Raw genomic sequence first — 16107 nt, 5'->3', positions numbered from 1 at the left:
ATTAGCAAACAAGATAGCAAATTTAAGATGACAATCATACACGCCTTACATACAGATACTATTCTAGAGTAATCTGGATTATTATGTATAAAATCTGATGATTAGAAGTCCAGGTTCACTCTGCCAGTGTCTGTGCCCAGTAGCTTTCATTTTCTGGAGGCTCTTATAGAGTTCCTGCATTTCCTGTACCTCACAAGATAACAACTCAAGGATCATCCTACTCTCTTCATGGTTTTAATGAAATTCTAAAATACTTGATGAAATGCGATCAGGTCAATTTGTTCATTTCAACTGTATCAAAAAGGAAGAACTGGAATTGGTACTGGCATACCAAAACAGAAATGAAACATCAAAATTAAAATAAATACAAGTAAAGGTACACTCTGGGCTGGCTGTGAGCACGCCCAAGTCCATTGGAAGTGGAATTTGCAGGAGCTGAGCTCTCCACTAGGAAAGAGCATGACTTGTTATGAAAGTGCTCTGCATCCGGGCAACACGAGATTAAAACTGAGGACTGGGGGGCGGGCAAGAGGAAGAGTGTGCATCCAGTCAAGAGTCCAATTCCAAGCAAATTTAACATCATTGACAAAATAATATCAGTGTACTTTACATTTCAACGTACCTTTGTTATATGGTAGATGATTTTTTAACCTCATAATTCTAAAACATCTAAAAGTAAATAGTTTCGACAGAATGTTGATGGAAAGAAATTATATATATAAATATATAAAAAATCTCCACTTTTATATCACAGTTGTTAGATTCTAGTAGCACTTTAGTATCCATTCTCCATCCTAGTGTCTTCGCTTCCGTCGCTGATTGGAAGGATTCAGGATGCTCTCTCTGTATCTCACGTTCGTTTGGAACAGCCGCACCAATTCGTGGTCCTTGTTATCCAGCACCCTGGGCAGGAAGAGTGAGGATTTCTGTGTCCTACGGGTTTTGAACCCTCTCCTGGGTCGGCCCTTTCCATTGATGGAGACATACCAAAGTCTTTCTGCGCTGGCTTTGCGTTTGGTGCCAGCTCCGCTAGGTATAGTCCGGTACAGACGGGAAGCATAAGTGTTGTAACCTAGCTCATGGATTCTCTCTACAAACTCGCATTCAGCATTGTAGGAGTCCTGCAAGAGAAGAGAAGTCAAGCATCACATCCCTCTCCAAGGGAGGCAGGTAGCTAAGCATTTTCCCATGCATGCAGAATGGGTAAAACTCTTTAAGCTATTGGCCCACAGTCAGCAGAAGTTCTCCGAATCTCTCCTGCTGTCTTTCTGAGCTCCCACAGACAACCTGACGAAGGGGCTGATGCAATAAATATGCGCAGAAAGCGGGCGCTGGACAGACAGAACCCGCTTTCTTAATGCGCCCCCAGGTGCCCCCGTTGGGGGCGCCAAGCAATATTTAAATTAGAGGGTCACGTTAGCAAGAAGGCACTAGGGGCACTCAAGCACCCCTAGCGCCTCCTTGCTAACGAAAACTCGATCAGCATCGGCCATCCGCCAGTTAGGAAAACCGACGCCGAGTTTATCAGTGTCGGTTTTCCTAAATGAACCACTGCCATGGGGTTGAGCATCCGTTTCCTGCACCCAACTGCTGGTGTGTTTTTTTTTTAACTTTATTTTGTTTTGTTTTTCCTCCTACTTAATATTGCAACAATAGTTTTAAGAGCGCTCAGCTATTAATGCCTTTTTTTTTTTTTTGCATCGGGAGTGAATGACTAATAGCCTCAATCACATGCATGTGATGAGCGCTATTAGATTCACTCCACGTTGGACGCGCGTTGTGGAGGCGCTAGTCCCCTTATTGCATAAGGGGATTAATTAGCGCCTATACAACCCGCGTCCAACTGTGGATTATACAGTGCGCTCTGCTGAACACACTGTATTGCATCGGCCCCTAAGATAGTACAACTTCTACCAGGGCAAAAGAGGATGCAACACACAAAAGAGAAATAGAAGAGGAAGAAATTGAACATGAATACAAGAGGTATCATTCCTGAGCTTTCTTTATCCTAACTAAATATAAGCCTATGCTTTGCCTAGAGACATTATATGATTTGCAAACAGTGACTGCATTTCAAAATATACTGTCAGCATGGTTATCAATTCAATTGTATGCAAATCTATCTCATATTTATTCATTAGGGATATCCTGAAAAACTGAGTGGATTGGTATCCAGTTGCAGTGCTTTTGTTTCATTTTGTTTTGAAAACCAAACAAAATTGTATTTGTTTTCAATTGTGTTTTCAATGGTTGTCACTGTCAAAGCCCCCCTACACTCCCCTGGACCTCCCCTCCCCTCCCCCAACCACTTACCCTTTCTGTGAGTCAAAAGGGCAGCAGTGGGTGCCAGAAAGCCCAGAATCTTGTACCTGAATACAGCAGTGGAATGGCACCCGCCAGCACCATTTTGAAATGAAGATCTAGCGGGGCAGAAACAAATGGGGATCGCTCCAGCCCCTTAGGCTCGTGGAATGGGTAAATAGTTGGACGGAGATCCAGGGGTCACTATGGGGAAGCTTTAGTAGTAGTGGCGGAGGGGAAGAGATAGGGCAGACCCAACATTTTTTCACTTTGTTTTCTTCTTGTTTATTTCTCTGTTTGCTTCATTTTAAACAGATGAAACAAACAAAAAGAAAAGCATTCAGAGGACACCCCTGATCACAGGATTACAGAATTTTGGTAAGGGAAAGCTTGGTACAGTGCATGCTTTGGTACGCTTTACTTTCCAGACATATAAAATCCTTCCCATTCCTTCACCTTTAATTAAGTAGATTGCTTTATTAAATACCATGGGGCCGGTGCACCAAAGCTTAGCATGCAGGCAAAACTGCAAACAATACACTAAACCCAAATGCAATGCATTAGTGTGTGCACACCAAACATAGTGCATGCCCACACATGCAAATAGCCAAAATAAGTTGCAAATTGAAGTCATAATGACCCTGCACACTATCCTTCATTTCAATTAGCGCAGGGTCCACTGGGCCAATAAATTAGTACCCATGCAGATTGGGTCTTAAATGTTAGTGTGCCTGCAGAGCTGACATGCTAACATTCAATAGTGGGGGAAGGCTTTGTCTCAAGGGTGTTCTCACCCCTCCCTCCCCCTCTGCCCCACTCGCCCAACCCTCCACCTCCTTCCCGAGTCTCTGGAATGTTTTCTATCGTCATTGGCAGGAGGGACGTAAGAGCCCTTCTGCTGGCACTGCATCAAACTAATGGATGGGGTCACCTAATGGAAGTTCACCGTGTGTCATGCTGTGATAGTGCTGAAGCAGCGAAAGGTGGCATCCCCCAGCTGTGTGTGCCGTGGCGCCAGCAGATTTCTCACATCCCTCCTGCTGGTGAAGATGGGAGGGCCTCTGAAATGATAGGGAAGGAGGTGTCTGTGTGTGTGAAGCTGGGGTGGTTGGATCATGGGGCTTCAGGTCAATGTAAAATGCCCAGGAGAGGATTTCAAGATGCAGATTCTGTTCATGCTAAATTTAGGGTGTACCTTTTAGCATGTACACACACTGCATCTCATTATCGTAGTACATTGCACACTAAGCCAGTTTTCTCTTGCGTTTTTGAGCTTCCAGCTCAGTCAGAACCAGGGCGGGGACATAGTCTCATGATCCTTCATTTACAATTACCTAGGGGTTTCTGTATTCTCCCCCAACTTACATTTAGCCCAGTCCTGGGTCAGAGGCCCATCCATCAGGGCCCCTTCAAGAACCCTGCGGTCGTGGTCCTGAATCTGGCCACTGAGTGTCAGCCTTAAGCAGTGCCCATGATTTCCTCCCCCTGGGAGAGGTGCAACTTATCTCTGCAGTATCCCCAGCCCCGAGCCTAAACTGGGGCCCATCTGCACGGCAGTGTGCAGCACTCACCATCGGAGCCACCAGTCCAGCCAGTAAGCCCATTTCTAACATGCATATGAACAATTTTTAGTGAGTGCAAGCTAAAAGTATTTTAGCACAAGTTTTAGATCATAGACCCCAATGGATTTCACATTACGTAAATATATAGAATATGTTACTCTTTTCTACTTTTGTGGCATATGAAACTAGATAAAATAACTTGCAGATTTTAACAACAGACAGGCCGTCGCAATATCGCTCATGATTGAGCGCCCACTCCCTTAATGCATGCCGATCCACCTCTCCTGGGCACCCGATTTAATTTTAAAATTGGGTGCCATGGTAAAAAGGAGGCACTAGGGGAAATTGCATGGCCCTAGCACCTCCTTGGCAGCGGGCGCCCAGGAGAGGTGGCTGTCAGCCGGTTAGGAAAACCGACGCTCAATTTTACGAGCATCCAATTTGAAAATGGACACTCATTAATTTAGCATCCCTTTTCCTAACCTGATCGCTGGCACCCTTTTTTTTTTAATTTTTTTTTTTTTGGGGGGGGGGGGGGGAATATTTCTAATTTTTTTAGTTCCTCCAACTTAATATTGCTAGGATATTAAGTCAGAGGAAGCACAGGAAAGCAGTGCTTTGTGGGCTCCTCCGAAAGTAATGCCTGCTCGGGGCATTTACAAGTGATGAGCGCTGTTACCTACGCGCGCGCGCGATTGGACGCAGGTTTTGGATGTGCTAGCCCCTGTTTGGCATTGAGGGTTATGGACGCATGTCCAAAACGTGCAGCCAATCATGCGTGGAGCTGTGCGCCGCAGCGAGCCCATGGTATTGCATCAGCCGGTTTATATTTTATACGTGTGAATACGCACATCTTACATGTCAAGCCTAGACTCACTTCCCTGCTGTAAAATAGGCTTGGGAGTTACTGGCCACTAAGATATTTGTTTTTGCTTTTTAGTTGGTGCTCATATTATCATTTTAACAAGTTACTGGTAAGAAGATGTAAAGATTTGAGGTGAAGTCCTTAAAAGATTGTGAACCTTGGTAAAGGGAGCTGCATCCTGCCGGTGGAGAATGCTAAAATGTTTCGGACAGTTTCCATTTTGCTATGTGCTCCTCCAGAAAACTCCTGAATACGATCTTATGGCCTCCGTGGCTTGAATTCTGTTTCCCCTTTTCTATGTCTTTGGCAAATAGGACCTCTGTTCTGTTTTAGTTTTTTAATTAAAGGAACGGGGCTGGTTAGCTCGCAATAGAAACAGAGATGGTACTTTTAGTGAAAAATTGAACGTGCAATTCCTCTGATCAGCTGACCCCCCCCCAAAGAAAAAAACAAACAAACCTATAGCCGTAAGCAAAAGTGCAACAGGGAAATATAAATACAACTGGGGAGTCTTTAATCTAACATAAGGTGTGCCCGGGAGTTGAATTGGGCAAAAGTTTGGTTAAGTAACGCGGAACACCCGCTCTTCCCTTCCCCTACTTCTGTGTCTATAGAAACCATTCTGTGCCCTCAGTCCTGTGGAAGGAAATGTGCTTGGCTTGTGCGGCCACCTTCACAGGACGGGACTATTCCGATACCGTCACAAAGTAAGAGCACGATACCTTATGGACAAGAATAAAATGAAATTACGGAAGTAGCCCGAATAGCATCTCGTTTTCAGAGTCCTAGAGGGAAATGGAGCAGACGTGCAGCCACCTGATAATGAGCTCCTCGCCCCCAGTTCAGCACCGGAGGGCACAGGACTCTCACCCCCACCTCCACCTGGCAAAACCACGTTGCCAGAAGCCTGGGGGATCGCTTTTGACCAATGCACGAATCGGAAATGAGTCGGTGTGCAATTTACCCTTTAATCCTGCAGTTACAAATCTTTGCTTGCCAGCTGTGCGATCCTGTTTTTAGCCTCTGAACAATGGTCCAGCACACTGTCTACTTGATGACAATTTTCAGACAAGCTTTTCTTTAATATCTCGATTGCTTTCTTTTTTTTTTTACCTCTGAGTGCTAATTCTGGAATTGAAATTCCAGATCGGGGATTCTTTTCACAAGAAAAGAATTGACCTTACTGATCTTGATTACGATCAACAAACAAGGTGATGTAATGCCACAGGTTTTCTGACCCGGGCTTTGAGACCTCCAGAAAGCGCCTTTCCTCTTTTACATATGAAGGCACCACGTCTGGCAAGATCCCTTGTAAAGGTGCCAATGGCTTAAGTCATCAAATTAACCTGACGGTGCAGTAAAAAGCATCAGATAACCTAGTCTGCTCGTGGTACTGTTGTGCGGTTATAGGGGCTGTTTAAGGATCCCCTTTCCAGTAAATTCCATCAGAACCCCCCCCCCCCCCCCACCCTCCTACACCCTAGCACAGAAAGCCTGTCTGGTCTTCTCTTGCCTTCGTTTCCTCCTGCTATAAACGGGCCATGCTTAAGACCAGGTTAGAAGGTTGTGTGCCAGTGAAACCCACGTGACCTAGAACTCTTGCGCTTCTTCGCTGCACCGCTTCCTTTCAACCTTGAGCGCGCAGAGGGTATTTTGCCTCACGGGGAAGGCAGAACTTACTGAGGCATAAAGTCTCCCCCTCCGGTTCATAGCCAGGTACCTGCCGGAGAAGAGACCTTTGATGGCAACAATCCCCACGTCCACGGCTGTGATCTCCAGTATACCTACAGAAACACAAAAGGAAAACGTTTGAAAGAGCTGCACTGCGCGCCCGTTTGCAGTTCTTTTAGTTAAAAAAAAAAACAGAAGTTATGGACTTAATTCTGCTGTGACAGCCAGATAAAGCCACGGCATTCAGTGCACAAGAAAATGTCAGGGGTGTGCAAGAAGCGCTCAAAATAGTGCCTAAAGCGATGCATGTGCTGTCGGATTGGAGACGGCGCTGCCCTGTTCCACTCCCTAGATAGACAGAAAGGTTGAAATCCATTCTAACCACCTTTTTATGGACCTTCATGGACACGGGAGCGCCTGACTTTTTTTTTTTTTTTTTTTTTAAACCCGGGCCGTGCCTCCTCGGACAGAGCTACGGCTCAGGGCTGCGAATGACTTCTCCGCCGAACCACGCACCCTGCTGGAAAGGGAGCCTCAGGGATAGGATAAACCAGGGCAGTGCCAGCAGCCAAGGCAAGAGAGTCCTGTGGGGTTCATCCAGATACCCAGCCTTGCACCGCATCGCTGGCAGGGATCGCGTTAGCATTGAAGGTGACTGGTGCTTCCTTGCTTTTACAAACCTTTCCTCCGGCTCCGTACTTATGAAGAGCCGGAGGGTAACTTGAAAGTATTTACTGGGCTGCAAGTTAAGGATCAGTTGCTGTTGTTTGGAGCTATTTGAGAAGTGCATGATAAACTGGACTGGGTCACCAGATTTTTGGCCGAAGTAGCTCTTCTCACTTCCTTGAACGCTTAGACTAACTACGGTACAGCTGTTTAGAATAATCACGGCTTTTGTCGTTCAATGAACCCTGCAAGCTATCTTGAAAAGGCTTTGATTAAGTGGGGTTTCCTCTAGGAAATAGTGGTTTTCCTCAATCGACTTCAGACCATTGAGGTTTCCAAATCTTTGTTTGTCATCAAATGAAAGGCTTTAAACGTTTCAAAAGTATTTGAATCTAAAAAAAAGAGAGAGATTTTGTAGAGTTTTTTTTTAAATTGCAACCTTAAATCTATTAGAGATATTAGGGCTATAAAAAGGGTTGCCCGGGCTTTCTGCACTGTAGAAAATAAATGTATTAACATGTACAAAGTGCTGTTTGCAGACAATTCTTGATAGAGGATGGCTTTCTACAAAGCCCACCTTCATTAAATGGAGACAGATCCCAAAAGGGAAGACCCAGTAAAGGTCCAGGCACACATATCACACGGAAATGTGTTTAAAGTTGACATTCACTTTATGACAAATGTGATCTCCTATGTTAAAATTTGCCTTTTCAGGGAGAAAATAATGAGTCCCATATTTCCCTTAAACAAACAAACAATGTAGGTATAGAGCCTGAGCAGGAGAAATGACAAGAGGCAGGCAGGCAGCCCATGTCCAGGTCAGAAATGTTAAAGGAGAGCTCCCGGCACCGCGCCGCATGTCCGGGGAGGGAAGTGACCGGGGGGTGAGACCGAGACCTGCGATGCGGCGGGGAAGGGGAACGGAGGTGGCAGATTCGTGGGGTCGCTAGCAGGCAGCACTGGGGCCAGAGTAGCCAGCGGCTATTGTCCAGCTCGCTGGGGTCAAAAAGGTGGGACCTGGAGTCCGGGCACCTTTGCGCTTCCAGGAAGTCAGAGGGAACCTGGAAAGAGCTTCCCCTTTCGTTCCCTGTCCCGGGGGGGGCAACCTTTTTCTTCTGTCTAAGCGACTTTCTGACAAAAGCAATTGGGGGCAATTCGCTCCCTGCCTTTCTCCTGTCAGATAATTGGAAACCAATAAAGCCGCGGACTGGGATTGTTTGCTAATGAGAGTTACATCAATGGCGAAAGCTTTGACAAGTCCTGGGCCAAGAAGCATCGTGACCCCTTGCACAATCACTTGGAAATCAGAAAGCAGACGCCTTGGTTGTATGTTGAAAATAAACTTTCTTGCAATTAAAACAAAAAGAGAGAGAGAGCGAGAAATAAAACGTGCAATTGTGCCTGGAAAGCGAGCTGCCTAGGAAAATGCCTCCTCCCGCCGGGCAATACTCACTGAAGGCGCTGCTCTTCTCCAGGCTGCCGTTGATCTTGCCGCTGGGGTGGATCTGGAGGTGGTACTTGGTGGCGCAGTAGAGCTTCCTGCGCCTCGGGGCGCCCCCCAGGTGCTCGTAGACCCCTCCGCGGCCCCCGGCATCCCTGCGCGGCCTGGGGTCGCACGCCTGGCCCCGGGAGCAAGGCACCCGCGGAGCCGCCGCCGCCGCCGGCGCGCGGGCTGCCTGCTGCCGGCTGGGATCCAGCAAGCTCAGCACCAGGAGCACGGCTACAAGCATCGTGGCATGGCCGACACGCGTGGGCCGCCCGGCCGGATCAGGAGTGGGAGCGCACGGGGCCAGGGGGGCCCATCCGAGAGGGCTTCGGGGGCCAGCTCTCCCCCCCCCCCACGTGGCAAAGCCCGCGCAGCCTTAGCGGGCTCGATCTGACCCTTGATCTGGCTCGATCTCCTCCCCTCCCCAGGACAGAGAGCCCAGGTCCGGCGGCTTGGATTAGGCGAGGCAGCGATCGGGTTCTCTCCGAAGAGCGAGAAAAAGCGGAGGAGTCCACCCCCCTAGCGCCAGCACCATCTCCCCCCCTTCCATCAACTGGGTTTCGTCAGGAGAGCAGTGAAATTTGGTTGATGGACAGGGGCCGAGCACTGAAAGGGCTGCCCTGTAACAATAGCCCCGATCTGCCACCGGTTGATACAAAAGAAGGCAGACAAGGTATCAGGTCTTGTGTGAGCTCTCAAAGTGCAGCGAAGGGGGATAAAGTTACACACGGGGGGCTCGGAGCGAGGAAACCGCATCACAAAGGGAGGCAGCAGCAGCAGCCCCGTCAGAGGGCAGAGGCTCTTCCTGTGCGAGATCCCCGAAGAACAATTATGCGCGCAGGAAAATTAGACGGAGGGGGAGGGGGGAGGGGGAAACTTCGCGCTCCCCCGGGGTCCGTCGCTTCTCCCTCGCTCCTATCAATCCAGCAGCACAATATGTGACAACTTAGGGAGGGGGGGGGGGGGGGGGTGACTGATGTTGGGCGAAATAACAGCTTGAGAAGTGGCTTTTAAAAATGCACATTTTTTTTTCTTTTCTAAAGGCGCAGATATATAAAAAAAAAACAACCGGGGGAGGAGCGAGGGCAGCCTAAGAGCCGTCTCCTGGAAATAGGAAAAAGAAAAAGAGCGATGTGAATGGAGGAGGACTTTCCTTCCCTTCTTCCATGACAATGTTGGTGGCTGTGCTTGTGAGTGATGACAGGACAGGAGCTGGAGCATCCCTGAAGCCCCGGTCAGCTCCCCTCGCTGAATCTTGCAACCCTTGGACGGGGAGCGAATGCGCTCGCAGCAGGAGAGACGCAGCTTCGGAAGGCTGCACCAAACCTCTCTGCTTATTTAGCAATAGCGACTCAAGGCGATAAATCAAACTGCCTCTACATGAAAAATACATCAACTCCGGTTAATTAAATGTCCATTGCAAGCGACCACTAATTATTAAAGCAGCTTTTGGAAGGTTTGGAAGATAATGAGTATTAATGCAATTGAAATACAAAACAAAACAAAAAAAAATGCCTTTGAACTGACGTTTTGCTAAGATCTGCTAATTGACTTTGACCATTTCTGTCCCGTTTACTATCAATATCTGGGGGATGGGGGCGGCTTTCCACAGGAAACAAAAAAATGGGTATCTGCCGGATTTTCTTTCACTTTAAAGGAACTCAGAAGAAAAGAAGCTTTTTACTGCTCAGAGAGTAACCGAAGGGAAACGACCTTTTCTGAAAGAATGGCAGAGCTGCTGCAGAGAGTTCCTCCCTCAACCCTCAGCTTAAACGCGCTGCTTCTATACCTCTGGTCAGGTGGAGCTATGGGCACTCCCCACCCCCCCTTATCGGTGCTGTCGCAACCCGGAGAGGCTCATCCGATCACCTGCACGGGGCTCGTCCTGGGAAAGGGGACACTGGGCAGGGCGCCGGAGCCCACAGACCCAGGTTTCCCATCGCATCATGAGCCTGCCACCTTCTATTTATTTATTTATTTATAGATTCTTCTATACCGAGGTACCTATAGTTATACATCACTTCGGTTTACAGGGAAACAAATTAGCAACAGGCTTTACAGATAACAGATATTATAGCATAACAAATATCACCCCTCGCCCTTTCCCCAATGACACCTTCTGATCCCCCCTCGCCAGTTCCCCAATGCCACCTTCTGATCCCCCCTCACCCGTTCCCCAGTGCCACCTTCTGATCCCCCCTCGCCCTTTCCCCAATGCCACCTTCTGATCCCCCTCACCCGTTCCCCAGTGCCACCTTCTGATCCCCCCTCACCCTTTCCCCAATGCCACCTTCTGATCCCCCCTCGCCCTTTCCCCAATTCCACCTTCTGATCCCCCCTCACCCGTTCCCCAATGCCACCTTCTGATCCCCCTCACCCGTTCCCCAGTGCCACCTTCTGATCCCCCCTCGCCCTTTCCCCAATGCCACCTTCTGATCACCCCTCGCCCTTTCCCCAATGCCACCTTCTGATCCCTCCTCACCTGTTCCCCAATGCCACCTTCTGATCCCCCCTCGCCCTTTCCCCAATGCCACCTTCTGATCCCTCCTCACCCATTCCCCAATGCCACCTTCTGATCCCCCCCTTGCCCGTTCCCCAATGCCACCTTCTGATCCCTCCTCGCCCGTTCCCCAATGCCACCTTCTGATCACCCCTCACCCTTTCCCCAATGCCACCTTCTGATCCCCCCTCACCCGTTCCCCAATGCCACCTTCTGATCCCTCCTCACCTGTTCCCCAATGCCACCTTCTGATCACCCCTCGCCCTTTCCCCAATGCCACCTTCTGATCCCCCCTCGGCCCCTCCTCGCCCGTTCCCCAATGCCACCTTCTGATCCCCCCTCACCCGTTCCCCAGTGCCACCTTCTGATCCCCCCTCACCCTTTCCCCAATGCCACCTTCTGATCCCCCCTCACCCGTTCCCCAATGCCACCTTCTGATCCCCCTCACCCGTTCCCCAGTGCCACCTTCTGATCCCCCCTCGCTCGTTCCCCAATGCCACCTTCTGATCCCCCCTTGCCCTTTCCCCAATGCCACCTTCTGATCCCTCCTCACCCGTTCCCCAATGCCACCTTCTGATCCCCCCTCGCCCGTTCCCCAATGCCACCTTCTGATCCCCCCTCGCCCGTTCCCCAATGCCACCTTCTGATCACCCCTCGCCCTTTCCCCAATGCCACCTTCTGATCCCCCCTCGCTCGTTCCCCAATGCCACCTTCTGATCCCCCCTTGCCCTTTCCCCAATGCCACCTTCTGATCCCTCCTCACCCGTTCCCCAATGCCACCTTCTGATCCCCCCTCGCCCGTTCCCCAATGCCACCTTCTGATCCCCCCTCGCCCGTTCCCCAATGCCACTTTTGGCAGCCGGACTACTCTGTGGTCCTGAAGATGAGGAGAGTATTAACTCTGGAAAGCTAAGTCAAGAAAAGGACTCAAGTCCAACCCCATGAAGGGGCTGAGCAGGAAGCACAGAAATAAAAGTTCACCAAGCCCCCCCCCTCCGCCCCCCCCCCCCCCGGCTCCAGCCGCTGCCTGCAAGAGGAACATGCAAACGACTTCGGCTGAAATTGCTCCCATCCTGGTGACATTATATGGTTACCATTTTCCTAATTAGCAGCACCAGCATCCAGAGATCTTTCCTGCCTTCGGCTTTTCCACCTAACGGGGGTTCTCACCATTAAACGTTTCTTATCCATGAATACAAGAAGACTCTTTTTGATGTAGAGAAACAAATTTGAGATCGAAATAAATACATTGTGTGTGTGTGAAATATCAAAGGGTTACCTTAGCCCTCCTCTCATTTAGGATAATAAGAGGGAATATCAACGTTCAGTCCTTTAGCCACTCAGACATCCAAATAATAAAACTTAAGCCCACTCTTTATATTGTAAGTTGTCTGCTGGACCATTTTTTAAAAGAAGAAGAAGAAAAAAAAACCCCAAAAAACTCCCAGCCTTCTTTTGATGTGGTCTAATTCTAACAGAGGGTGGGGACTTCAGATGTGGTCTGCAGTCTCTTTCTACAAATATTTTTAATTACGCTCCGTAACCGCCCCCCAAAGGCCCCCTGTAGCCCTAAAGTAATAATCAGAGCAATTTGCCCGAGTTCCTGCCTAATAGAGGAGAGGGGTCTCCGGCTCTCAGCAAAGCTCCCGCTAAGGAGGAACCGGTCCTGGCCAGGACTGCGAGCCTTCAGCCCGGTCACGATCCGGTCCCCCTGCGGGACCCACCAACTCCAAACACCAAGCAAGGAAGATTCCCATAAGACCATGACTGTAGGGATTAAGGGAAATCAAGTGGGTCTGGTTTTGGTTTTTTTTAGGACGTTAAACCATAGACCTTGCAAACACGTTTCTCTTTATATATTTGTAATTAGAAGAGGGGGGGGGAAAACAAAAAGACAAAACTAGGATGTGTTCACGGGAAGCTTGCGCGGGATAATTGCTTTGACTGCTCTTCTAAGGTACTGAATAAGATCCTGGCTTTAAAACATCAAGGAGGCCTGGCCAGTTTCCCCCGGGCCAGCCGAAAGGTCGCCAGGATCCTCATCTTGCACGCATTTCCTCCGAGGGGGAGGGATGGGAAGCAGATCTGTCTGCGGGCGCTCTCTGCTGTCAATCACGCCTGCTTTAACTGGAGTAAATGATTTACAGTTTAATGAAAAAAGGAAGTTACAGCTTGTAGAGTGATAAATGCCAAAAAGGAGGAGTGCTTTCCCAGTCGAATAATTGCACCCCTCCCCCCCCCCCCCCCAATTAAAAAGCCATTACAAGTTCAAACATGGACCCATCTCAAGACCTCATGGAAAAACAGATTCGGTGTAATTATCAGGTTTATGTAGACAATGGTTGGGGACCTTGCTCAGTTTCACGGTCACCTTTAAGCTTCGATTCGAATCGCTTTGTTTCTGAATATGTTTACCGTTCACTTCCTTCCAGATAAATACTCTCATGTGGGATTCTCTTTATAGTATGCAAGATAATCTGATTATGTTCGATAGCTGTGAATTGCCAAAGCATAATGATATTCAGCCTTTTCCACACTCTCAAACGATGGGTGTTCATCTCGCGATTTGTTCCTACTGCCCCTGTAGGGTCAGGAATTGCTTAAAAAAAATGGCTGACATTTCACAAGTTTATCTGCCTTGCTCTAGATCACCCAAAAAAGAGTGCATAGACCTGATGGAGACTTTACAGATAAACCATAGCTTTGGTAATGAATGCCTCAGAGTCCAAGGTTATTTATTATACGATAAGCATCGTTTAAAATGAAGTTATAATGAACTTACAAAAACTCTAAAAGTATAGTCAACTTTACAAAGTAAGAGGTGTATTCACAATGTATCTAGTTAAATACATATTTAAATATTCTCTTTATTACAGGATTAAGTGACTAGAGGGTAGATTCTAATTTTCCTTTTTGTTTTTAATTAATTACTCCAAACAATATTTCATGGCAGATAGCCGTGTTTATCTATGGACCATATCCAGTTGAAACAAACAATGGGGATTTTTTTTCATCTACATTTTTAAATTTAATACAGTCCTTGTAAAGAAAAGCGGGAAGGGTTTGTGAAACACTAGGGCACTCTACTTTAGATTATGTAATAGCAGTCACCTTTAAATAACTAAAAAAAACCCCAAACAAAATAAATATAAAATTAGCTATAAAAGATAAGAGGCAAAAGAAATTGTGAAAAGAAGGTCAAAATTAAATTGAATGTTTTGTAATCCTTAATAGCTAGTAGAGATGGAACATGGGACATTTATTTAATTATTCATGACAATTTTTGAATCACCTTGTTTAAAGTCATCTCAAGGTGATTTACATGCAAACACATTTAAAAATACAATCACCTATGATTTATGAATGAGGTTCATTCCTGTCACGATAGGCATAAAACTAACCCATTTGGAGACATTACTCCAGAGAGGGTCCAACAATGTAATTTTCCAATCTTAACCTGTTTATTGTAAACCGACATGATGTCCACAACGAATGCTGGTATATAAAAATGTTTAAATAAATAAATAAATAAATAAATAAAATAAATAATAGCACATTTGATACAGGTACAATATCATTATTTAATCATAATCAATATTCACAGTTGTTTTCCCTAAGGCTACTGAAAATTGATGGATAATAAATACAGAGACTGTTCTTTTTATTTTTTCTATGGAAGAAAACATTTCTTTAGGTGGTTAGATAGCATTTGAGGAAACTAATACTATATAATACTAATACTAAATATAATCATTTATTATAAACAGTAAATGAGAAGCAGACACTATTTAGCTTTCCTTTTTTCATAAGCCTGCTTATTCTGGGATAACTATCTTGAGATGGAAAAAGTCAGTGTAGAATAGTAATGATGGTAGAAAAGGACCAAATGGTCCATCCAGCCTGCCCAGCAAGCTTCTTATGGTAACTGCTGCTCTGTGCAGGTTACCTCCCTGTTTCTCTTAAGGGTAGCAACTGCTACTCCATGCAATTACTCAATGAGCCTTCTTGAAAATTCAGACAGTGCTGACGTGTTTTGCTTATGGACTTGGCCTTAGAAGCAGTCCTGTGCTTTTTCACTTATGTCTGTGTATTAATACCCCAGATCATAAAAATCAGGGCCCATGTTGGTTGTCATCTGAATCCAATTCCTCTCCCACACTCCCCACCACTGTTATCAAAGCAGAGAGTGAAGTTGTAGTTGTGTCAAAAGCATCAAGATTTAATGGTTAAGGGTAGTAATTTGCTGCTCCATGCAGGTTACCCCCATGCTTATCAGTTCCCCATACCATAAAAGTTGGGGAACCTCATTGGTTGTTGTCTGAATCCAAATCCCCTTTTCCCCCTGCTATTGAAGTGGAGAGCAATGTGCAGTTGCATCAAAAGTATCAAGCTTATTGGTTAAGAGTATTAACCGCCACACCAGCAAGTTACCCCCATGCACTCTTTTCTTCATTTCCATCCTCCAGCCTCTAGGGATCCACAGTGTTTATCCCACGCCCCTTTGAATTCTTTGACTGTTTTCATTTTCACCACCTCCTCTGGAAGGGCATTCACACTCTCCTTGAAGAAATGGTTCTAAGTCGTCCTCCCTGGAGTTTCATTTCATGAGCCCTAATTCTACTGATTTCTTTACAATGGAAAATGTTTGAAGTTTGTGTATCATTAAAACATCTCAGGTATCTGAAGTCTGTATCCTATGTCCCCTGCGCCTCCTCTCTTCCAGGGTATATATATTTAGATCCTTCAGCCTCTCCTCGTAAGTCTTTCAATACTGACCCTGCACCATTTCGGTCACCCTTCCCTGGACCATCTCCATCCTGTCTCTATTCTTTTTGAGAAACAGGCTGCAGAACTGAACACAGTACTCTAGGTGAGGCCTCACCAAGGACGTGTACAAGGGCATAACCACCTCCTTTTTCTTACTGGTTATTCCTCTCTCTATGCAGCCCAGTATTCTTCTGGCTTTAGCTATTGCCTTGTCACATTGCTTCACTGCCTTCAGATCACCAGACATTATTACCCCAAGGTCCCTCTCCCAGTCCATGCATGTCAGTCT

The 16107-nt window shown here is 46.9% G+C and overlaps 1 protein-coding gene across 1 annotated transcript; it reads right to left on the bottom strand.

Annotated features, from left to right (window-relative positions):
* Positions 1-263: 263 nt before the first annotated feature.
* FGF3 (fibroblast growth factor 3) lies at positions 264-9250 on the bottom strand. The gene is made up of 3 exons (XM_029583167.1): positions 8519-9250; positions 6409-6512; positions 264-1121 (listed from the first exon to the last, which is right to left on the bottom strand). The coding sequence occupies exons 1-3, from the start codon at positions 8793-8795 to the stop codon at positions 795-797; spliced, it is 708 nt and encodes a 235-aa protein (XP_029439027.1). The 5' UTR covers positions 8796-9250; the 3' UTR covers positions 264-794.
* Positions 9251-16107: the final 6857 nt, after the last annotated feature.

Source organism: Rhinatrema bivittatum, chromosome 17 (genome assembly GCF_901001135.1).
Source record: "Rhinatrema bivittatum chromosome 17, aRhiBiv1.1, whole genome shotgun sequence".
Taxonomy (NCBI): domain Eukaryota; kingdom Metazoa; phylum Chordata; class Amphibia; order Gymnophiona; family Rhinatrematidae; genus Rhinatrema; species Rhinatrema bivittatum.
The sequence above is the reverse complement of the archived record's forward strand: the minus strand, read 5'-3'. Positions and strand labels throughout refer to the sequence as shown.

Excerpts from the sequence above, each read along its gene's own strand:
- FGF3 (XM_029583167.1), bottom strand. The coding sequence starts at position 8,795 with ATGCTTGTAGCCGTGCTCCTGGTGCTGAGCTTGCTGGATCCCAGCCGG. Across the intron at positions 6,513-8,518 it reads GGAGAAGAGCAGCGCCTTCA|GTATACTGGAGATCACAGCC; the intron begins GTGAGTATTGCC and ends GTGTTTCTGTAG. Across the intron at positions 1,122-6,408 it reads GGGGGAGACTTTATGCCTCA|GACTCCTACAATGCTGAATG; the intron begins GTAAGTTCTGCC and ends CTTCTCTTGCAG.